Below are 22,320 nucleotides of genomic sequence, written 5' to 3'. Positions count from 1 at the left end.
TACACATATATATGTGTTTACCATTGTTCTTTGTGAATTCTTATGAAAATGGCTACAAAAGTATGATGAGACTTAACAAATGCTATTCTTTCTTTTTTTTTTTTTTTTTGGTACTAGAGATTGAACCCAGGGGCATTTAACTCCTGGGTTACATCTCCCTCCCTTTTTTATTTTTTACTTAGAGACAGGGTCTTGCTGAGTTGCTTAAGGTCTTGATAATTTGCTGAGGCTGGCTCAGCCTCCTGAGCTGCTGGGATTACAGGCATATGCCATGGTGCCCAGCCTATTCTTGGTATTCTTGACTCAGTCTTGCAACATTCATGTGACTGAAGAGAGAGTGAAGTGGTCTTATAAAGCAACACTATTTACATTGAACCTAATTACAGGATCACAGGATATCCTTATGCAACCAAGCATTGAACGACTGAAACTGCTCAGATCAGGGAAATGGAAATTTCATCATCTACTGGAGAAACGAGGTGGAGCACAGAAACCAGGACTGGGAATCCTGTGCAGGACTAAACCAGGAAAAAGAAGCAGGAAGTAGAACCCTTTCTACACGCCCCAACATGAGAGATTGCTGAGCCAGATCACCACCTTCTTTTCTCTTTTTCACATGCTCCAGGCACAACTATAGAGAGACCAGGGTGGCACAAAAGAGGAGCCCTATCTACCATCCCTGGACAAGCTCCACTAGCCCTGAAGTCTGGGATTTTCCAAGGGTAATGGCAGAAGGGAGAATGGGGAAAAAGGAGCACCAACTGAGACAGGATGCCCTGTGAGAGCTTCAGGCTGTCATACAAGTGCCTCTGTGCAACAGTGTCACACAAACCCTCGGCTATCTGTATGATGTACAATACCGGCTCCTTCCAGAGTAAGAGCCAGGCCACAGCAACTTGAGTGCCAGGTTATCACAGGAAGAGAGGGTTAACCATCAGCAGGGATAAATAACACCACGGAGGATTTTAAACTTACCTTTATCACATGTTCTCCAAAGGAAAATTTGGTAAATATTCTAGTTTTTTAAAAAAAAGTCCATCTAGTAAAATGATTGAAATCATTTAGGAAAAGCACATCATTTAGAGAAAAAAAATCTAGTTTCATAGGGCTAGGGCTGTGGCTCAGAGGTGGAGTGCTTGCCTATCATGAGTGAGGCACTGGGTTTGATCCTCAGCACCACATAAAAATAACATGAAGATATTGTGTCCACCTATAACTACAAAATAAATATTTTTTAAAAATCTAGTTTCATTAAAAATAACTTTCATTTTGTTCCCAAAACAACGCACAGATAAATAATTCAGGCTAAATTTTGCTTGTTGTCAACATCCCCCATGTCCCAAATATCCTTTACCCTTTTTTTCTCCTGCAGATATTGATACCATGCAAATTCTTGAAGAGGAACCATTATAGGATCTTCAAATTTGGATGGATAATTCATCTTCAGACTCTAGGTTTCAAAATACAATAGTTAGTTTAAAATTAATTCTCTTTTAAAGTCAAAATCATTTCCCCAAATTTTTATGGAGTCTCCAGAAAGTTTTATGCAGCCCATACCTAGGCCACAGTCTGACTGAGATGCCCTGTTCTGCTCTCTGCCCACACTAGGACACGGAGCTTATTTGTCTCTGACTTCTAGAATATAAGCTCCTGAGGGCAAGAACTATGTCTTGGCCTTCCTGTATGTCCTTCTACTATCGAATCTGGCTCATAGTAAATCATTCACTCATGACAATTGAAAAAACAAATGAGTTTATGCCAATAGTTTTGTGATCTGCTTCTTTCAGGACAAATTTTTCCTTAAATTAAACTCTTGCTAAATCTCAGTGGTTCTAATTAGTTTACTTGAATTAAAATAAGTAAATATTACTGCTGTAATTCACTGATGTAAGGAGATCAAAAGGATACTGTGGTTATACCCCTTAGGAAAAAGATAAGTAAATACTAAATAAATTTAGGTGTAGAATTTAGGTATAGTATTGAGTATGTTTTGGTTGAACATACAATTTTTTGTATGAATCACAGAAAAAATTTATTTATTTATTTAGATGGTATTGGGGATCATGCTCAGAGCCTTATATACGTTAGGCTATAGAAAATTCTTACGGGTATTGACACCAAAACAGACTGGTAGACCAATGGTACAGAATAGAGGACACAGAGACTAACCCACAAAATTACAATTACCTTATATTAAACAAAGGTGCCAAAAACATGCATTGGAGAAAAGATATCTTCTTCAACAAATGGTGCTGGAAAAACTGGAAATCCATATGCAACAAAATGAAATTAAACCCCTATCTCTCACCATGCACAAAACTCAAAGTGGATCAAGGAATTAGGAATAAAACCAGAAGAAAAAGTAGGCCCTAATCTCCATCATGTGGGATTAGACCCCAACTTCCTTAATTAGATTCCTTTGGCACAAGAATTAAAATCAAGAAACAATAAATGGAATGGACTCAAAATAAAAACCTTCTTCTCAGCAAAAGAAACAATCTATGAGGTGAATAGAGAGTCTACATCTTGGGAGCAAATTTTTACCCCTCATACATCAGATAGAGCACTAATCTTTAGGGTATATAAAGAATTCAAAAAGTTAAACACCAAAAAACAAAAACAAAACAAAACAAAAAAAAAACCCGATCAATAAATGGGCCAAGGAACTGAACAGACACTTCTCAGATGATGATATACAATCAACAAATATATGAAAAAAATGTTCATCATCGCTAGCTTTAGAGAAATGCAAATCAAAACCACTCTAAGGGCTGAGATTGTGGCTTAGTGGTGGAGCACTTGCCTGGCATGTGTGGGGCATTGGGTTCGATCCTCAGCACCACATTTAAAATAAGTAAATAAATGAAGTATTGTGTCCATCTATAATTAATAAAAATATTTTTTTAAAAAACCACTCTAAGATTTCATTTCACTTCAGTTAGAATGGCAGTTATTATGAAGACAAACAACAATAAGTGTTGATGAGGATGTGGGGGAAAAGGTACACTCATACATTGATGGTGGGACTTCAAACTGGTGCAGTCAATATGGAGAGCAGTATGGAGATTCCTTGGAAATCTGGGAATAGAACCACCATTTGATGCAGCTATTCCTTTTCCTCTGTCTATACCCAAAGGACTTAAAAACAGCATACTACAGGGACACAGCCACATCAATGTTTATACCAGCACAATTCACAATAGCTAAACTGTGGAACCAACCTAGATGCCCTTCAATAGATGAATGGATTAAAAAATGTGGCATATATATACAATGGAATATTACTCAGCAATAAAAGAATAAAATCATGGCATTTGCAGGTAAATTAATGGAGTTGGAGAAGCTAATGCTAAGTGAAGTTAGCCAATCACAAATAACCAAATGCCAAATGTTTTTCTTTGATATAAGAAGGCTGATTCATAGTGGGATAGGGAGTGGGAGCATGGGAGGAATAGATGAACTCTAGATAGGGCAGAGGGGTTAGAGGGGAAGGGAGGGGGCATGGGGTAATTAATGATGGTGGAATGTGATGATCATTATTATCTAAAGTACATGTATGAAGACATGAATTGGTGTGAACATACTTTGTATATAACCAGAGATATGAAAAATTGGGCTCTATATGTGTAATAATAATTGTAATGCATTCCGCTGTCATATATAAATTAAAAAAAGAAAACTCTTACAGGTTAGCAATTCTGTAGCTCAGTGGCAGAGTGCTTGCCTAGCATGCTTGAGGCACTGGTTTTGATCCTCAGCACCACATAAAAATAAACAAATAAAATAAAGGCATTCTGTCCATCTACAACTACAAAAAAAAATTTTTTTTAAACTTTTAATTAGACCAGAGACCCTCCACCTAATAGAGGAAAAAGTAGGCCCAAATGTTCATCACGTCGGATTAGGCCCTGACTTCCTTTTTATTTATTTATTTATTATTTTTTTTTTATTAGTTACACATGACAGTACAATGATCTTGAGAATTCATACATTTGAATCAAATGGGGTATATTTTCTCACTTTTCTTTGTACAGGTTGCAGAATCACATTGGTCATGCAGTCACATATATACATACAGCAATAATAATGTCTATTTTATTCTGCTTCCCTTCCTATCCCCCCTAATCCTCCCCTCCCCTCCCATCATTTCTCTCTATCCAATCTAATGTGACACACTTTTTTTTCTCCTCACAACATCATACATGCATTCTGTATAACGATGAGGGTCTCCTTCCATCTTCCGTGCAACTCCCCTTCTCCCTCCTTTTCCCTCCCACCTCTCTTCCCTATTTAGTGGTAAACTTCTTCTCATGCTCTTCCTCCCTATCCCATTTTGAGTCACCCCCCCCCCTTTATATCAGAGAAGACATTCGGCATTTGTTTTTTAGGGATTGGCTAACTTCACTTAGCATAATCTGCTCTAATGCCATCCATTTCCCTGCAAATGCCATGATCTTATTATTTTTTAGTGCTGAGTAGGCCCTGACTTTCCTTAACAAAACTCCTAAAGCGCAAGAAATAAAATCAAGATATATAAATGCAATGGACTCAAACTAAAAAGCTTCTCAGCAAAAGAAAAAATCAATGAGGTGAAGAGAGAGCCTACATTTTGGGAGTAAATTTTTGCCACATGCACGTCCAATAGAGCACTAATCTCCAGGATATATAAAGAACTCAAAAAACATAACACCAAAAAAGCAAAGAACCCAATCAATAAATGGGCTAATGAACTGAACAGACACTTCTCAGATGATGATATACATTCGATCAACAAATATATGAAAAAATGTTCAACATCTCTAGTAATTAGAGAAATGCGAATCTAAGCTGAGATTTCATCTCCAATCAGAATGGCAGCTATCAAGAATACAAACAACAATAAGTGTTGGCGAGGATGTGGGGGGAAAGGCACACTCATGCATTGCTGGTGGGACTGCAAATTGGTACAACCAATCTGGAAAGCAGTATGGAGATTCCTTGGAAAACTTGGAATGGAACCACCTTTTTACCCAGCTATCCCACTCCTCAGTCTATTCCCAAAGGTCTTACAATCAGCATGCTATAGTAATGCAGCCACATCAATATTTATAGCAGCTGAATTCACAATAGCTAAACTGTGAAACCAACCTAGATGCCCTTCAATAGATGAATGGATAAAGAAACTGTGGTATATATACACAATGGAATATTATTCAGCATTAAAAGAAAATAAAATTATGGCATTTGCAGGTAAATGGATGGAGTTGGAGAATATCACGGTAAGTGAAAGAAGCTAATGCATAAAACCAAAGGCCAAATGTTCTCTCTGATAAGTGGATGCTGATCCATAATGAGCAGGGGGGGCTAGGGAGCATAGGAAAAATGGAGGAACTATGATTGGGCAAAGTGGGGGTGAGGCAGGGGTATGGAGGCAGGAAAGATGGTGGAATGAGATGGACATCATTACCCTAGGTACGTGTATGACTGCACATATGGTGCAACGCTACATCCTGTACAACCAGAGAAATGAAAAGTTGTGCTGCAGCTGTGTACAATGAGTCAAAATGCATTCTGCTGTCATATATACCTAGTTAAAATAAACAAATGAATAATTTTTAAAAGTTTTGTTCTTGATATTAGTTTCACTGTATCCCCCTAAAGCAAGAGAAGGCAGTGGAAGCAACAACAATTAGGCCCCACTTTCCCAGCAGGTCTGAGAAGTGGTTGGGCTAACTGGGAAAAAGTAATAGCTGCTGGAGTAGGCACCTTGTCAAAGTGAGGCTGGTGCTTAGAGACCCTGTTGTGGACTGAAAGGGCACTAATTTGGCACATTTCATCAGGGGTGAGTATTCCAAGGGCAAGAAATCCAGGACATAAGTGCGTACTACTTTGGGACTCCGGAGAGCAAAAGAGGAAAACAGTGGTAGGGCCATTTCCTTCTTAGACTACTGTATCCAACAAAAACAACAATGTCTGGTTGCTCAGTTCCACTTTCTGTGCTCTGTTTGATGAAATCCTACAGGATGACTGCTGTTTCTAACTGAGGAATTAACTGGAGTAACCAGCAAACCCAGTAGTATTCAAATTAAGCACATCATACTTTTCTTTATAATTTAGCATTTGGTCTGGAATCAACTACGTCCAAATTAAAATATATCTACTTATCCTTACCCTTTATGAATCTTAATCTTTTATAGCAAATCAGGGATCTGAGATTGCTCATAAATGATCATGCCAGGAATATAATCACATAACCTCTATTAAGACAGAACTAACTGAATTTACACTGATATGTTTTCATATTTGATAGTGTTACTGTAGGCAAAAGCTTAAGAAAGGGGAAATTACATTATTAACATATCAAAGATATTGTTTTCTTGACTTAGCAGGGGTTGGTCCACTGTCTATTTTGTAAGGCCTGAAAGCCAAGATTAATTTTTAGATTTGCAAATATTGAAAAAAATCAAAAGATAAGTCATATTTCATGTCATGTGAAAATTCAGTGTTCATAATAAAGCTTTATTGGAACACCACCATTCATTTATATATCTGTGGCTACTTTTATAATATCAGGACAAAGTTGAATACTTGTGAATGAGACCCTATGGCCCACTTATATTTACTACCAGGCATAGAAAACATGGGCCTTCAGAAAAGGAGCTAAGAAAAACAAGAATGTTCTTATTAAATAAAATTTTGGACATAAAATGTTACTAGCCCCATCAGCCCATAATTTCCACTTCTTTTGATCAACCTGTATCATATTCATAGATGTCCCAACACCTGTTTTCTTCACTTAAACTTTCCTTATTTTGCAAGTTATTTTTTTTTATTTTACTCTGTAGATTCTGGAACAGGCAAGAAGGCCTGCTTAAGATGAATTCTATATGGAATAACATTTTGTTATCCAATATCCAGCAGGATACTTTGGTAGATAAAAATACCAATAAGACATGTTTGTGGGGTCTAGTGAGGCTTTGAAGAGAAACTTGGCTTGGCGAGTACTTTTGCAACAAACCCCAAAGACCAGTGGAATATTACATTTCAACATTTCATCACTGGCAGTATGAGTGACATGGCCAAATTCTTCAGTTTCTTTCAGTGGTTTCTTTTTAAGCCATTTTGCATATTTACAAAGAAATTTTGGGATTGTTCAAAGCACTTGGGGCCACTTGTTAAGAAATCCGTGAGGCATTTTTTTCTGCCAGAATGTAGTGATTGTTATAGCAATTAAAAAAAAAAAATCTTACCAAGTGAATAGTTTTCGAAAATCACTTGGGGAAGGAGTTTGTAAAAATCCACGAGTTAGAGTAACACTTTAAACTTTTTTGTCATGAGTTTTAATAAATCTGTAATTCAATTTTTAAAATTAATGTGGAATAAAATGTGTAAATACGTAGGAGTAGTAATTACTATTTTTCCCAGGAAGGTTCTGAATACTTCCTTTGCTGGGATCTCCCTTTACACGTCACCCTACTCCAAGCCAAATGCCCGCCCCTGACCCGAATGTGTCCTCTCTGCGCTCCCGGGGTGGTCCCAGCCAGCCCAACCTTCCTCCAGTAGAACATCCACCGGCCTGCACCAGACAGCGAGGCGCATAATCCACGCCGCGAGGCCGGGAAGCCTGGAGGGTCGCCGCACTGGGGGTTTTCCTGCGGTTACCTCAGCAGTAGACTTCGCAACCTGAAAGCTGGAGCTTTTGAAGATCCCCACCACTTTCACCTGCAGCGGCCGCTCGGGCGGCGACTTAGAGCTGCATGGGGCGGGAGTGGGCCGCAACCTCTGCAAGCGGTCCATTGCGGAGCTAGTAGACTAACCCCGAGCAAAAAAAAAAAAAAACACAAGCGTTGCCACGGCAACCTCGCGGCCCCGCCCCCGACGCCAGCAGTGGGCGGGGCAGGGTGGAGCAAAGGGCCGGCGGCGTGGGCGGGGCCTCTCAACTTGCCGCCTGTTGCTGGTGAGCCAGGCCCCGGGCCGAGAAGGGGGCCAACCGAGGGATTTGTGGGCTGCGGCTGCCGGGAACCAGCCTCGGGGCAAAGGATCACGGAGCCGCCCGCCCGGGAGCCCTCTCGGGTACCCCAGGGGCCTCGAGCGCATCCTTCTCCAGCCCGCGCACGCCGGGTATCTCAGATCTCTTTTCCGGGTTAGCGCGCAGCCTTATCTAGGCCAGCGGGCGGGTTGTGCTGGTAACACGGGAATCAGCCCGAGGCCGGAGCTGCGTGGGTGTGGGGAGTGCGGGGTCCCGGCTGGCATCGCCCGGGGAGAAGGCACCACTCGCCTGTTCTTGTTCTCGCCCCCGCCAGGGCCGTCTCGGGGAAGCAAACTGACTCCCGCCCCGGAACATCCCCGCCATGAAGCCCAACTTCTCTCTGCGCCTGAGGGTCTTCAACCTCAACTGCTGGTGAGTTCGCCGGCCGAGTGCTGCCTGGGGGCCTCCTTCCCTTTCGCACCCGCACAGCCAGAGGGAGGAGGGAGCCCTTCCTCACAGCTGGATCACGACCCCATCCTGCCTCCAGGATCTCGGGTGTAGGGGAAACTCGAACCGACAGGTCGCCCGTATCGGCCCCAACTCCAGTGGTACTAGCAGTCACCTTCCCTGGCCCGCCTTTCCCTTCCCTTCCTTAGGGGTCTTCCCTACGTGAGCAAGCACCGTTCTGACCGCATGAAGCGTCTGGGAGACTTTCTGAATATGGAGAGCTTCGACTTGGCTCTACTGGAAGAGGTGGGGATGTGCATCTCTGATATGGATCCCAGGCTGGGAGGAGCTCTGGGAAGGGGTGCTAGAGGAGACACCCACCCCTTGGGGGAAAGGCCAGGCAGGCATGCTCATCCTTCCCTCAGGTGTGGAGTGAGCAGGACTTCCAGTGCCTGAAAGAGAAACTGTCTTTCACTTATCCAGCTGCACACTACTTCAGGAGGTGAGAAGCCTGCAGGCCTGAACCTGTTCTCAGACCAGAGGGTTCTTGATCCTGCCAACCCTTCCCTTTCCCTGCACCTGCCTACCTCCTTCTCTGGGTAAAGGAGCAGGAGAGGGTGAACTGGGAACATTGTATCTTTTCAGCCCATCTCCGCCTATTATCGGGCAGCCCCCTCATCCTCCTGCAGAGGCTGTTGTCTTGAGCTTTGTTCTGAGACTGGTCACAGCAGTAGAGAGAGAGGAGCTCATCAGAGCTGGGAAATAAGGAGAGAGAAGAGGGCTGGGTGTTTCCCACCTTTTCTGGTTATTAAGCAGGGCTTGGCTTACAGCGGAATCATTGGCAGTGGCCTCTGTGTCTTCTCCAAACACCCAATCCAGGAAATCATCCAGCATGTCTACACCCTCAATGGCTACCCCTACATGGTAAGTAAGCCTCCCTCCTCACCCCCACTAACACAAGGTAGAGAAGGCAGACTTCCTGGAGCTACAGAGGCTGGGCAGATGGAAGGTGGCAGTGCCATGAGTTCCTGTCTCCTCCTGCTTGCAGATCCATCATGGTGATTGGTTCTGTGGGAAGGCTGTAGGACTCCTGGTGTTCCATCTAAGTGGACTTGTGCTCAATGCCTATGTGACCCACGTAAGTGAAGATACCAGTGCTTAGGGCTTGGACAGGCATTCTAATCCTGGAACTGAGGTGGGATTTCTCTGCTATGTATCTGAGGAGGAGCTATCGGGTAAGGGTTTCCTAAGGTAGCAATAGGGCAAGATTTACCCATTGTGTACCAAATACCTTAACTAGTGACAGACACAAGCTTGATTTACACAGGCTCCTGGGACCCTTAATCTTACTGCTATAATCTCATCTACCTCACTCAGCTCCATGCCGAGTACAGCCGACAGAAGGACATCTACCTAGCACATCGTGTGGCCCAAGCTTGGGAACTGGCCCAGTTCATCCAGTGTGTGAGCCTAGGCTTGACAGGGGAAGTGGGTTGGGACCCAGGGTTTGAGGTGTGGCTAGGATTAGGGCAATGGGGGCAAGGGAAGAATTCCTTCCTCACTGACCTGGCTCACCAGCCACACATCCAAGAAGGCAGACGTGGTTCTTTTGTGTGGGGACCTCAACATGCACCCAAAAGATCTGGGCTGCTGCCTGCTGAGGGAGTGGACAGGACTGCATGATGCCTACCTTGAGACCCAGGATTTTAAGGTGAGAAACTACCTAGCTGTTTTCTCACCTATACTCCCAGTTTCTCTCTCTTCCTGCCCCATATCCTACCATGAACCAGCTACTCCCTAGGGCTTTGAAGAAGGCTATACCATGGTACCCGAGAACCATTACGTCAGCCAGAAGGATCTGGAGCCATTTCCATGTGGCATCCGCATTGACTACGTGCTTTACAAGGTCAGGCTCTCTCCACAGCATGCCTTCACTTACTATGTCTATTACTGTCACCAGCCTATTCTGATCCTTCGTTCAGCTGGTCTAGTCTTAGATTACTGATGGCTAGAGAATGGGATACTGGAAGCTGGTTCTCTGGGAGGAGGCCCTCCAACATAAGATTCTCTCTGGCCCTTTAGGCGGTTTCTGGATTCTGCATCTCCTGTAAGAGTCTCAAATCCACTGCAGGCCATGGCCCCTACAATGGCACCCCCCTCTCTGATCATGAGGCCCTCATGGCTACTCTCTGTGTGAGACATAGTCCCCTCCAGCAAAATCCCAGCTTTACCTATGGTGAGTCACCCCACTCTTTCCCTTGGCTCTTCTCTGTCTCAAGGCAGCCCCTCCACTCTGACCTTTTCTCACCCCACTGCCCTGCTTTGTTCTAGGACCAGCAGGGAGGTTGCCGTTGATCAGTGTGCTGAGGGAGGCCTGGACAGAGCTGGGGCTGGGTATAGCCCAGGCTCGTTGGTGGGCTGCCTTCGCTGGCAATGTGATTGGTGTCGGGCTGCTTCTCCTGGTGTTGCTTTGTTTCCTTGTAGCAGAAGAAAGGGCCAGGGAAGTGGCCATACTGCTTTGGACGCCCAATGTAGGACTGGTGCTGGGGGCAGGCGCAGTCTACCTCTTCCACACGCAGGAGGCCAGAGGCTTGTGTAGGGTCCAGACTGAGCTCCAGCATGTGCTTGGAAGGGAAAGGGAAGCCCAGGACCTGAGCTCAGAGCCTCAGTTAGCTCTGCTCCTGGGGCAGGAGAGGGGACAGAACTGAGGATCAATAAAGCTTGACATTTTAGTGGCTCTGCCTTTTTCCTTGTAGAGGCATTGGTGAGAACCTAGGATCAGTTTGATTGTCACAATGTAGACATTAGGGCTCTGACATATCTTCCCCGCCTGCACACCTCCCCTGTTCCCATCATCATGTATCAAACCCTATCTGTAGCAGAAATATTTTTATTGTCAACAGTGAGGCCTCTCCCAGACAGCCTAGATGAGCAGGGGTGGCACTGTCCTGGGATGAGGTTGTCTTCCTTGTAGGGAAGAAGGTAGGTAGCTCACCATTTTCTAGCCCTGAGCCCCTGTCTCTGAGGCCAGCTCGCTGAGCCTGCGTTCCTCCTGAAAGCGGATGAGGGCATCCCGCTGGTTCACCACATCTACTAGCTTTTTCAGGACCTGCTCCTCAGCCTGCCGATCTGCTGCTGTCTTCAGGGTTTCTGAAAGAGAAGGTGAAACTTAGAGAACAAGGAATTAGCCCGTGTGATTTCTACAACTCAGCTTTGCTTCTTAGCCTGCAAAATGAGGTTACTCCACACCAGTGGTTTTCTAGTATTAGTAGCAGCAGCACCATTTTTTTAAAGATATTTTTGAGTGATGGACCTTTATTTTATTTATTTGTATGTGGTGCTGAGAATTGAACCCAGTGCCTCACACATGCTAGGCAAATGCTCTTCCACTGAGTTATAACCCCAGCCCAGCAGCACTGTTTTTGAAGGAAATTTTGTATAAAAACCCAACTGTGCAGCCCTGATTGTTCAAGAGTGTGGGGGCTTCCAAGTCCCATCTCCTGACTTTCTCCTGATTGTTGCAGAGATACATGAGGAGTTGCCTGATCGAAGTTCATGAGGGGTCCCACGTACCTTCACGGTTCATGTAGCCTCTTAGCTCCTGGTCTAGCTGCCACTGCTTCTCTTCTAGGTCCAGCTCCTGCACCCTGTGGGGGTCAGGGATTGAAGAGGCACAGCTATACAGGGTGCCCACAGGACTGGGCTTAGCTCTGTGCCAATGTCACCATCAGTGTGCCTTACGTGATCATGAGCTCAGCCTCTTCAGCCACTAGGCTGTTTTTCTTTTGGACAAGATGCAGCAGCTGTTCTAACCAGAGTTTCTTTTGCTGTTCTGGGGAACCTAGGAAGAAGGAAGAAGGGTTGGGATGGTCACAAGGCCTCTAGCTAGGAAAACAGGAGTCAGGGGCTTGGGGGGTGACAAGAAAAAAGGGCATTGGTGTGTATAGAGCTGTGTGACTGGACCAGAGCCTGTTGGTTCTGGGGTTCAGCTGGGGACTAAACAAAGTTCTAGGAGACAGAGTGGTGTCCTAGCTTCACTCACTGCTCTGGCTCCTTAAGGCAAGCTCCAGCTCCACGCCTTCAGCTTCCAGCTCCCTCAGGGCAGCCTCAATCTCATTTAGTCGCCGCTGGATTGTCTGAGGGGGTACAAGATTACTCAACAACAGTGCTGGAGGAGCTCTGATCCAAACACAGAACTGTGACCCCTGTGAGAACTTCTAGCAACCCCTAGGCCTCACCTGGGCCTTGCAGAATCTCTTCATCTCCTCCTCCTTAGCCCGGCGCAGCAGAGTTCGGCGCCATGTAGGGTACTTGTTCATGGTGTCCGAGTTCTTGGCCAGTGTCAGCAGGGCCTGTGGGAGAGTTGGGTGAGTCAGGGGTAGGAGTTCGTAAAACTGGGAAGGGGAGAAAAGAGGCTGGAAGTGGGCTTAGTTCTGCTAGACAAGATGGAGACCTAGAGGCATAAATGTCAGACTAGGTGAGAGGACATTCCAAGAGGATGCAGCGGGCTGTGGTTTCTCCTGTGGTGAGAGTGGAGAGTATTAGTGGCTGTATGCTGGCTTGGACAGAGTGGGTGGCCAAGTTCCTGCCAGTCACCTGCTCCAAGTCTGAGTCCAAAGGCACATCTTCCTCTTCCTCTTCCTCTTCACTGGAGGAAGGACTCTCTTCCTCCTTCTCTATGTCCTTAAGAACTGAGCAGATGAGAGGGAGACATGGCTTAGTACCCTCATGACCTCCCTTATATTCCCTAGAATCCCCTTGTAGGAGTCCCAGTACTCCTAACCCATCCACCCCCCAGGTTGCCACAATTGTGGATTGAGCAGTCAGTCACCTTGCTGACTCTGGCCTGGCACACCCCAGCCCATAAAGCTGCCTTCCAGGGCCTGGCGGGCCAAGGCCGAGCAGCTGCGGGGGGGCTTGGGAGGAGGCTCTGTTTCAGGTTCAGGGTTAATGTTAAGAGAGGAGAGCCGCTGACGTTCCAGGCTGGAGAGGCGGATCAGCCGACGGTTAGACTGGCTGGGGCTTGGGACAGGACTGGCATCCTCCTGTGGGGTTGTGTGAGTCAACGGGCCTGGCAGGTTGTCCTCACTTGGTGTGGGAAGCTCCTGGAAAAGCCACCATGTGATCTGCTTAGGAATCTGTATAGTGTAGAGGTTGAAACCACTCCTTTTGAGCCAATGTGTACCCTGGCAGTTACTTAACACCATCCAGTAGACATTGTCTGGTAGTGCTCTGGATACTGGAATATAACACTAAATACAACCAGACAAACAGTCCTGCTTTCGAGGAGCTTACAGTCCAGTGGAGGATAGCATTCACTTAACCCCCAGCAGAGTTTTGGGCTGAGACACCCCCTTTACCCACACTCACAGTTTTTACAGGGTTCTCAGGTCCTATTTCACTGTCATCCTCCTTGTGGCCTGGCTGGGGCAGATGCTGGAGACAGTAGAAATGTCCTGAAAAGAGTAGAGGCATCAGGAATAGAGAGCTCAGTGCCCAGATGTTCAAAAATTTATCAGGGGAGGTAGAGGCTACAGGAGTTGCCTGAGATTCTGCCAGCCTCCTGATTCCTTAGAACCCCATATCTGGAGCTTTGGAGAGGACAGAAGTCTTCAGGCTCAGAGGAAGAAAGTGCCATGTTGAGCCTATTTCCACCTCCTGCCCACCACCCGTTTTCCTCTCCATCCTCAAGCTCCTTCCCTGCAGCCCCACCCCCAACCCCACCAGGCTCAAAGTCCTTCTAGCAGTCTCCCAGGCCCACTCACCATCTCCTGGATGCTGCCCGTAGTCACCTGGCCACAATGTGGCCTCACAAGTATGGCAGCGGAAGCAGCTCCGGTGGAAGAAATGGCCATCCACACAGAAGCGTTCCAGAATGTAGAGGTGTTTCCCACAGAGTGCACACAGGTCCCCAGTACTGGCCTGCACAGACCCCCAGGACACAGGTCAGCTGGAGCCAAGGCTTAGCTACAAAGTTTTTCCCTTTCCCTGTAACACTCCTTCCCTGCCCTCCCCACGCCTCTGCCTGTAGACACCACCCTGGCTCTTACCTCCTCAGGTTGAGATGGGGGTGTCAGAGGTACACTGAGTTCAGGGACAGGTAGCTCCTCAGTACTTGGAGTCTCAGCCTCTACCTAAGGAGTTAAGTGCTCAGACAGGATCAGGTGGGGAGGAGATGTGTGCATGGAAAGAGAGGGCTGGAAGAGAAGGGACTGAGTCTAGGCAGGGAGACAGGATCGGGGGCTATAGGACCTGGGGTGGAAGGCAAGACCTGGAGGAACAGGTCAGGGAAGGGAAATAGGATATGGGGAAGGGAACCATCCCACCCCTGCTTGCATTTACCTCCAAGCGAGGCTTCTTGCCACCAGTATCTTCCCCACTTTCCTGCAACAAATCCTATAGCTATAAACATGAGGCCTGAGTCCCAGGTCTCCCCTTCTCCCATTCTGAGTATCATCCTCTCCATTATCCCAGGGATCTCACTGGACACCCCCAGCCCAGCTCCAACCCTGCTCCATCCAGGTTCTCCACCTTAGCCCGGGTCCGTTGCAGGGTTCTCTGGAGTTTGCCAAGGAACAGTACAGCACTAGAGGTACCTGGAGAGACTTGGCCAGTAGGACCTGCAGGCAGAATTTGGGTGTCAGGGTAGATGAGGGGTTGATACTGCACCTCCAAACAGTCACTCTCCCACCCAGGTGGATCCTCAGAGGTCACCCCCTTCTCTCTCCCTTTCACATTCCCTGTCCCCCATCTACCCTCCAGCTCACCTGGGATGTGGGACATGGTCTTGAAGGCACTGTGGAAGTGGCTAAGGTAGGCAATGAGGCCTAATGGGTCACTGCCTGCCACCACTGCCTGTGCAGACAACACTGGTGTGATGCCTAGCTCATGCTCTGCCGCGTGCAGTGCCCAGGTAGCTGCTTCCAGAGCCCCCACCCCTTGCAGCTCTGAGGGTTCCCTGTGGGATGTCAAAGAGAGAAGCCAATGGGAGCCAAGAACCTGGTTCCACTGATGGGGGAGAGGGATGGGGAGTTAAGGCCAGCAGGATGGGCAGGGGAGCCATAAGGGAGATGAGGGCACATAAGGTGGTTCTCTCTACTTCCTCCCTTTTTACCTACCTTTACCACCAACAGTGACAACCATTTTTGGCCTTGGGGGCCTCCTCTATCACTGAAAACCCACCTCTACCTCATACATTTGGTTCTGTGTCAGGCAGGGAGGCAGGTCAGGTAGGAATACTATCTCCAGGGAGGCAGGGTATGCACAGCGGGGTGTATATGTGTAGGAGTGGAACTGGGACTTAGCTACTAACTCCCACACGATGATCTCCCTACCAAGAGGCAGAGAGACGGGCAGAGGCATGCTAGTGGTACTCTCTGTTGGGCATCCCCATGCCAATTCCCAACTCACAGCAGGCTAGGCCGCAGCCGGTGCACCAAGGCACACAGAGCTAGACCATCCGTCCAGGAGGAAGACAAGTCGGTAACATGGACTCCTGGGTACCCAGCTGTCTGCTCCTGGCACCAGCGTAGCAGGTCCTCCTGGGTGCCCGCTGACCCTGGGAGGGAAAACTATGTTGTGCTCAAGGCCCCCTCTGCCCTATACCTGGTACATAGCCCAGTTACTGAGTGTGGCAATCTGTATAGGAGCTAGAGTCAGGGACTCCCCCATCCATCCTGGGGCACCACCAGCCTAACACTCACTGCCAGCAGCACCTCCTTCCCATTCCTTATTGGAATAAAGTGGTGGATGAATAAAGTGAAATCACTGCTGGCCACGTAGAGGGCAGAGATCTGCAAGCTGAGCGGGTAGGGAAGCTCAGAGGCTCAGTAAAGGTGTTTTGGAGTTTGCAAGGCTGGGAGGGGCTGGCAGAAGGGCCAAGAACTGTAGTACAGCTTGATAATATACTGAAATACTTCCAGACAGCTGGCAAACAACGGTTGCTCAGGGCTCTGCTGCCCCTCTAACTCTTCAGAGGCCCCAAACTGCCCCACCAACAGTGAATATCCCAGCACATCTCACTCATTGGTCCTGAGGCTGCAGCGCTCAGGTAGCAACCTGAGCTGCTGCACCACACTAGCTGGGACATATTTTGGACTTTCCCCAGGAAGATGGACTGCTCACCAATGGCTGGATTCCCTGCATCTGTCTTGTCACTTTTCCGCACAGGCTCCTTGGTCACCACATCGTACAGGTCTTGTACCTAAGGCAGCCCCCCTCAGATATCAAGGCAGCTGACCATACAGCCCCTCAGCCCATGAGGGAGGGACCCACTTGAGGTAGGACAGACCCCCAGAGACAATGACTGGATAGGAAACGCCTGGCCTGGGAGAAGAAAGCTGACTTGGGAGGTTTGGTGGGGGTGCTGGGGGGTCTGACCTGGTTGGGCATCACAGCCCGGAGATTCAGGTTGGGGTAACGGGTGGCTGGGTCCAGCCCATATTGGGCCACATTGCGGTGCATATTTTCCGGGGATGTCTGTGACAGAAGCTGGTACAGGCTCTCACTGAGGGTGTGAGAGTGGTGGGAGGGGCAGGAGCATGAAGGGGAGGGCATCTGTCAGCATCCACGCCTCAAGAACTGCCAACCATTCTTGCATTCCCTTTTGCCCATACCCTCAATTGTTCCCTCAGTGCCCCCTGCCCCCTTTTCTGACCTTGTCTCGTATTCCACCCTGCCTTCACTACTTTCCCAACTCAGGCCTCACCGCTCAGCCAACACCTCTAGGGGCTCAGCACCCTCTGCCCACCGCTTCACCATCCAGGCTGCGTCGAAGGCTGCCAAGAAGCCCCGGGCCACTCCAGTGCCCAGGGGCCAGAAGGGCTGCAAGTCAGAGGAACAGGAAACAGCTCAATGAGAATTCAGTGGGAGCATCCCAAGCCCAGATATACCCCAAGGTCAAAGTGGGGGAGGGAGCTTTCACCCATTGTGCCATTAGCTCCTCCCTTCAACAAGCTCTTTTTACCATCTCCCTTCCTATCAGGCAGGCTCCCCACCCAACCTGGGATCCCTATGCCTCTGGAGTCCTCACCTCCACTAGGCAGTCCCCCACCAGTCCCAGTAGCAGGCGGGCACCGTGCTTCTCCTGCACACGAGCAGAACTCTCTGCCCGCAACATGCTTGTAAAGTCAAAGGCAGAGACATCAGGCCGCCCATGGGCATCCTGGGCAAACTCTAGTTTCCCGAGTTTGCCATGTGTGGCGAAGTCAGCAGCTGCCCGGGCAAAGTGCTGCAGAGCCTCGGGTACCACATTGGTACTACCCAGAAGCCGATCAGTCTCCAGCAAGTCCTACATGAACAACAGATCAGAACCTCTGAGATCTCTGAGAGATGGGTCATTTGGCCAGCCCTGTCCCCTTGAGAAGGAAGGGGCTGCCCAGACCACACAATAACTGAAAAGGTAGCATAGAATTCCAATGCCTGCCTTCTGTCACTCATCCCGCCTCAGGGGTCCTCGGCCCTGCTCTATTCATGTAGCCCAATATCATTACTGTCATTTCATTTGCCCTTAACTTGTCAGAGCCTGTTAGCCCATCTTTTAGAAACAACATACTTAACTTACAAGGTACTCATGAAAATTAAATGAGAAAATGCAAATTAAACTCTCAACACAGTTCTTAGCACATGGTAGACACCATTCTAAGCATTGAAAATTAGCAGCAAGCAAGAGGCAAAGACAAAAATCCCTGTCCTCGTGGAGCTCACATTTGTCACAGTATGGCTGGTGTAAGGTTTACAACTGGCATAAAGTTTAGTCCTGCCTGAATATGATTCCTGTTGCCATATAAATCCTAGGGGAGCAGAGCTTGTGGAGGTAGAGTTAATGCTGAGAAGAGGCAGGAGAGGATGGGGAGCCTCCACACCCAGGGGTAGACTGTGTCCAACCCTGGCCTCAGTCTCCCAGGGCCGCACCTGATGCAGCACCCCCAGTCGCAACAAACACTGCTTCTTGGCTGTCATCACAAAGTAGTGGGTGTCGTCCTTGTAGTACACAATGTTCTCCAGATCAATGCCTGGGGAGACAGGGCAGGGGCAGGAGATGAGTCCTCTTCTGATGATCTGATACCTCTCCAAACACCTCAACCATCGCTAATCTCACAGCTTAGATGTAGTGAATGCTCTACGCAGAGCCCAAACAGTCCTGGTGGCACAAAGGATCATCTGTCCCTGGCTCAGAGGGCCTGACAGCTTGGGACAAAGAAGGAAACTAGGGTGGGGTAGCAGATGGGAAACTTGCATTACATGGCCACATGGTGGTATGAAACCAAAGTAAATACAGAAGTGCCACTTCTGTTTTCAATTTATCTCATTTTTATACTAAGGCATAAAGGAGCAGAAATAAAACTTAGGCATTTTTAAAGAAATTTCCAAGACTTTTCATGCTGGATGGCCAAGTGGGGCTATGGCTGCTTAGGCCCTGCGGGGGCAGTTCTTTCCCCTTTTGATACCTGTATCACAAAGATGGACAAGTGTGGGCTTCCTTGGACTAAGGACAGGTCTGAGAGGGAGAGGGCAGGAGGCAGCCCAGTCAGGCAAGGGGATAGAAAGACAATGAAAGGGGGCCCTTACCAGTGGCTTTGAGCAGGCTCTGGAAGAATTTCTGATTGTAGATTCGGGCCACACCGCTGATCTCAGGCACCTGTGTCTCCTCCACTGTGCGCCCATTCACAAAGTTGGCTGTGATGCCAATAGCCAGTTTGCCACGCATTTCTCGAACAGTGAAGCCTAGCAGTAAGGGTAGGCTGGTATGGCAGGAGGACCAGGAGTATAACTGCCTAGAAAGACTCAGGAGGAGTCCAAAGATGCTGGCTATTCTGAGGGAAGGAAGCACTCACCTTCAGGGACGAATTTACCTCCTGCAGCTGAGATGAGGACATCAAATTCATAGTTGGCCAGTTGGGCTGGGGAACTGGGCTGGAGCTGGGCACGCCAGCCACTCCCTAGGGCAGAGTGTATGAGAAGCACAAGGAAGCCAGAAGGGGCTCCTGCTATTAAGCTAGTGAAATAGCTGAAATAAATGTGTAAGGGACTCCAAGGTTTAGAAAGCACCAGTGACACACTGTCTCTCATATAACATCTTTGTAGCTGCCAAGGAAGGTAGGTAGGAAACGCTGTTCCCATTTTGCAAATGTAGCTGAGGCTGAGAAGTCTGCCCAGGCCTCACCATTTAAGACTCAGCTGACTCCCAGCCCCACCCTTTCTCATGCACTGGCCAAGATCTCCTTGGTGGGAGTTCTGGAAGCACAGAAGTACTCACCCTTTCTAGAAGGGGGCTGGAGGCCAGAGAAAGTGACACCCCAGTGAATTTCCACCCCCAGCAGTAATGCCACCTTTAGTAGAAGCAGCTGAAGTTGCCGGATGCCTGAAAGGGAGAGGACATCAGGTATAGGGACTCAGGGCTGCTCAATCTCCCGGAGCACTGGTGTGTGCCTGATCAGAACTGAAGAATGATCTTAGAGATCATTCCATCCAGTTGTCCATTTTACAGATGAATGACCTAGGTCTTCAAGGTCACCTGGCTGAAATGGATCCTGTGCACTCTGCCTCTCTGCTGGCTCAGTGGCACCCCGTCCCCCAACCAAACTGGCCTGTCTCTAAGGCCCAGGTGCACCCACCCCTCCAGGCCACACTATATCATACTCACTGATGTGGTCCAGGGTGCCAGTGCAGAAGCGCCCATAGAACTTCTTGGCGCCAAGTGCCCGCAGGTCATGGATGGTGAAGGGCCAGAGGTGGAGCACATTGTGTCGAGAGAACTTTGTGCGCTTTTCAACCAGCACCACACGGGCTCCCAGTAGTGCCAGCTCCACAGCAGCCCGAAGCCCGCAAGGCCCAGCACCTACCACCAGACACTGCCAACACACAGGGGAGGGTAGGCTTGGCATCTGACCTTCCTGTTCTGACTGCCCCCTCATTCTCCACTGTGCCCCTCCTCCATATATTCACCTTGGTGCTGGCACAAGCCTGGCCCTGTTGGTAGACAGGCTGACCTGCTCGCTTGTCCAACTTAGCCCACAGAGACTTGGCACTCCAGTAGTTGAGCTGGGCTTTGATCTTGTGGTACTGGGGCAGTCCCCCACCAGGCTCTAGCCCCAGGGCCTCACAGAGCCCCTGAAAGCTGCTCAGCACATCCTTGCAAAACTGGGCCTGTAGGAAGCTCTCAAAGTGGCCATGTGCAGGGTTGGTGGAGGTAGGTGAAGCCATAGAATCCCAGTGGGGCCCCTGAGGGAAGAAGCTGAGCAGAGCTGAGTGGCTGCTGGAGAAAAAGAGGGAAGAGAAGGGGGGAGGCTGGTGAAGGGAGGAAGGGAAAAGGAAGAGGAGGAGGAAAGAGCAGACTGGTGTCCACAAGGAGCCAAGGGTCCACCCCTGACTGGCTCTGCTCTTCCCAGCCAACTTCCTTGCCAGGATCTGCTCCAGAGACAGTGGCTATCCTTCACTCCAAGTGAAATTTGCCAAATTTGGAAATGAAAAATCAGCAGTCTTGGGTACAGAGGGCACAGGGAAGCCATACAGTCTCCAGCTGTCTCTGTGTCCTGGGATCTTGAAGCATTCAGGATCCCTGGGAGTCCTAGGACCAGAAACTTGGCCTGCTTTCCCCAGGCCCTGGAAACAGGGTGTAGGGGAACTTCTCAGATTTGGAGATGGCAGGCTATCAGGAAGAAGGTTCTCCCCTTCCTGTAGGCAGAGGCAGATCTAATAGGCAACCACAGCTGTTTGACCCATACTGTCCCATCTCAGCCTCAGCCATACGCTGGGTGTGGAATATGTCTCCCGCCCAGGGCAAAGTTTTCCTCCTCAGCACTGTTGCTTGCCTCCTGACAGGAGAGAGAGCCTCTGCCTGCTTAGGTTCCACTTCCCACCACCAAAACTACCTCCACAAACAGCTGGAGGATATTGCTACTGACTATGTGACAGACACCCACTTCTGACTCACTGTGGTCAAAACACTTCCCCCTCTGATCTTGGTCTTGTCGCAGCTTCAGTAAGCCATGGGAAAATAAGGGTAACAGCTGCCACATTCGCCTCTCCCAGGTTCCTCTCAGCCCAATGGACACCCTGCCCCATTGTGCTTTCCCAGGAATCTCCAGAGACAAGGCCTCCCTTTGTACCCCCTCCCTCGCTCCGGCCCACACGCAGCTTGTGGAGTGTTGGAGGGGCTTTCTCACGCAGAGGCAGAAAAGAACCAGAGAGTGTGGGGCATGAGTTGCTCACAGAGGACTTTGCAGGGAGTGGGGGCTGCGTGCAGCAGTGGGGCAGGTTCCCCGTCCCACTCCCGGCTGCCTCTCCGTTGCTACCCAAGGCAGGAAGAGACTAAAGTTGCTCACCACAGTCATCCGAACGAAGGTAGACAGGACCTCAGAAAGGACAAAGATCCCTCTTGGGGGTGGGGATAGCAGGGAGGAGGTCCTCCGCGAAGGGGAAGAAAGGGCGACCCAGAATGGAAACGCCGGGACAAAGGATGTGGGAGAGGTGGAACAGCCTTAAGGGATGGAGAGCTGGACCACAGGCGGCAGGGGTGAAGGTTCACCGAGGCTCTGGACAGTTGTCTGGAGAGGGACTGAGTAGGGCGGGCGTGGCTGGGGGACTCGCCGACCAGTCAGGCGTGGTTCCCCAGCGCCCGGGGCGGCATTTCGCCGGAAGCGCTCCCCCCACCCCCACCTCTGGCACCGAGGCGCACCGCTGGCGCCCCTGACCAACTTACCCAGAGGCTCTCGAGCCCAGAGGGGCCGCTTCCTGCCCGCTGGTGCCCCGGGGCCTGGATTAAGGAAAGGGGCGGAAGAAGCGCGGAGGGCAAACGCGGGATGCCGCGCGCCCAGGACCCCGGAGTCCAGCGCAGAGCCCACTGCAGCACGCGGCGCAGCGCCCCGCCGAGGCTTTATCGGCTCCTCATTAGCATCTAGCCGGCCCGCGGTCCCCCTACTCCG

At 49.0% G+C, this 22,320-nt stretch overlaps 3 protein-coding genes across 8 annotated transcripts in view; 1 reads left to right on the top strand and 2 right to left on the bottom strand.

The window, feature by feature from the left end:
* Nucleotides 1-7,776, bottom strand: part of Ppil6 (peptidylprolyl isomerase like 6) — a 31,942-nt gene extending 24,166 nt beyond the window's left edge. The window contains exons 1-2 of the mRNA XM_027928333.2: nt 7,642-7,776; nt 1,355-1,450 (exon numbers count right to left, since the gene is read on the bottom strand). Of these exons, the coding sequence (XP_027784134.1) occupies nt 1,355-1,450; nt 7,642-7,776 (231 nt within the window). The remainder of the gene's footprint in view (nt 1-1,354; nt 1,451-7,641) is intronic.
* A 127-nt stretch (nt 7,777-7,903) lies between these two features.
* Smpd2 (sphingomyelin phosphodiesterase 2) lies at nt 7,904-11,127 on the top strand. Of its 4 annotated transcripts, none has more exons than XM_027928134.2 (11): nt 7,904-7,936; nt 8,283-8,380; nt 8,605-8,701; nt 8,821-8,897; nt 9,226-9,319; nt 9,444-9,533; nt 9,773-9,855; nt 9,974-10,106; nt 10,197-10,301; nt 10,478-10,631; nt 10,727-11,127. In XM_027928134.2, the coding sequence occupies exons 2-11, from the start codon at nt 8,331-8,333 to the stop codon at nt 11,101-11,103; spliced, it is 1,260 nt and encodes a 419-aa protein (XP_027783935.1). In that variant the 5' UTR covers nt 7,904-7,936; nt 8,283-8,330; the 3' UTR covers nt 11,104-11,127. The 4 variants fall into 4 exon arrangements, with proteins under 4 accessions (XP_027783935.1, XP_027783932.1, XP_027783933.1 ...); XM_027928131.2 differs by lacking the exon at nt 7,904-7,936 and adding an exon at nt 7,943-8,100; XM_027928132.2 differs by lacking the exon at nt 7,904-7,936 and adding an exon at nt 7,943-8,122.
* Nucleotides 11,128-11,269: 142 nt separating this feature from the next.
* Nucleotides 11,270-22,320, bottom strand: Mical1 (microtubule associated monooxygenase, calponin and LIM domain containing 1). 3 transcript variants are annotated; one of them, XM_027928127.3, is made up of 25 exons: nt 22,098-22,320; nt 20,342-20,651; nt 20,040-20,247; nt 19,653-19,757; nt 19,231-19,335; nt 18,965-19,120; nt 18,308-18,408; nt 17,427-17,684; nt 17,103-17,218; nt 16,775-16,901; nt 16,520-16,598; nt 15,806-15,953; nt 15,163-15,353; nt 14,927-15,015; nt 14,738-14,791; nt 14,446-14,529; nt 14,161-14,317; nt 13,766-13,851; nt 13,227-13,500; nt 12,992-13,086; nt 12,634-12,747; nt 12,438-12,531; nt 12,137-12,236; nt 11,969-12,042; nt 11,270-11,545 (listed from the first exon to the last, which is right to left on the bottom strand). In XM_027928127.3, exons 2-25 carry the CDS (start codon nt 20,597-20,599, stop codon nt 11,397-11,399), a joined length of 3,222 nt encoding a protein of 1,073 aa, XP_027783928.1. In that variant the 5' UTR covers nt 20,600-20,651; nt 22,098-22,320; the 3' UTR covers nt 11,270-11,396. The 3 variants fall into 3 exon arrangements, with proteins under 3 accessions (XP_027783928.1, XP_027783931.1, XP_027783929.1); XM_027928130.2 differs by having other exon boundaries at nt 14,738-14,779; nt 22,098-22,319; XM_027928128.3 differs by lacking the exon at nt 22,098-22,320 and adding an exon at nt 21,721-21,935.

Source organism: Marmota flaviventris, chromosome 6 (assembly GCF_047511675.1).
Source record: "Marmota flaviventris isolate mMarFla1 chromosome 6, mMarFla1.hap1, whole genome shotgun sequence".
Lineage (NCBI taxonomy): Eukaryota > Metazoa > Chordata > Mammalia > Rodentia > Sciuridae > Marmota > Marmota flaviventris.
This window is presented reverse-complemented; position numbering and strand designations above follow the sequence as displayed.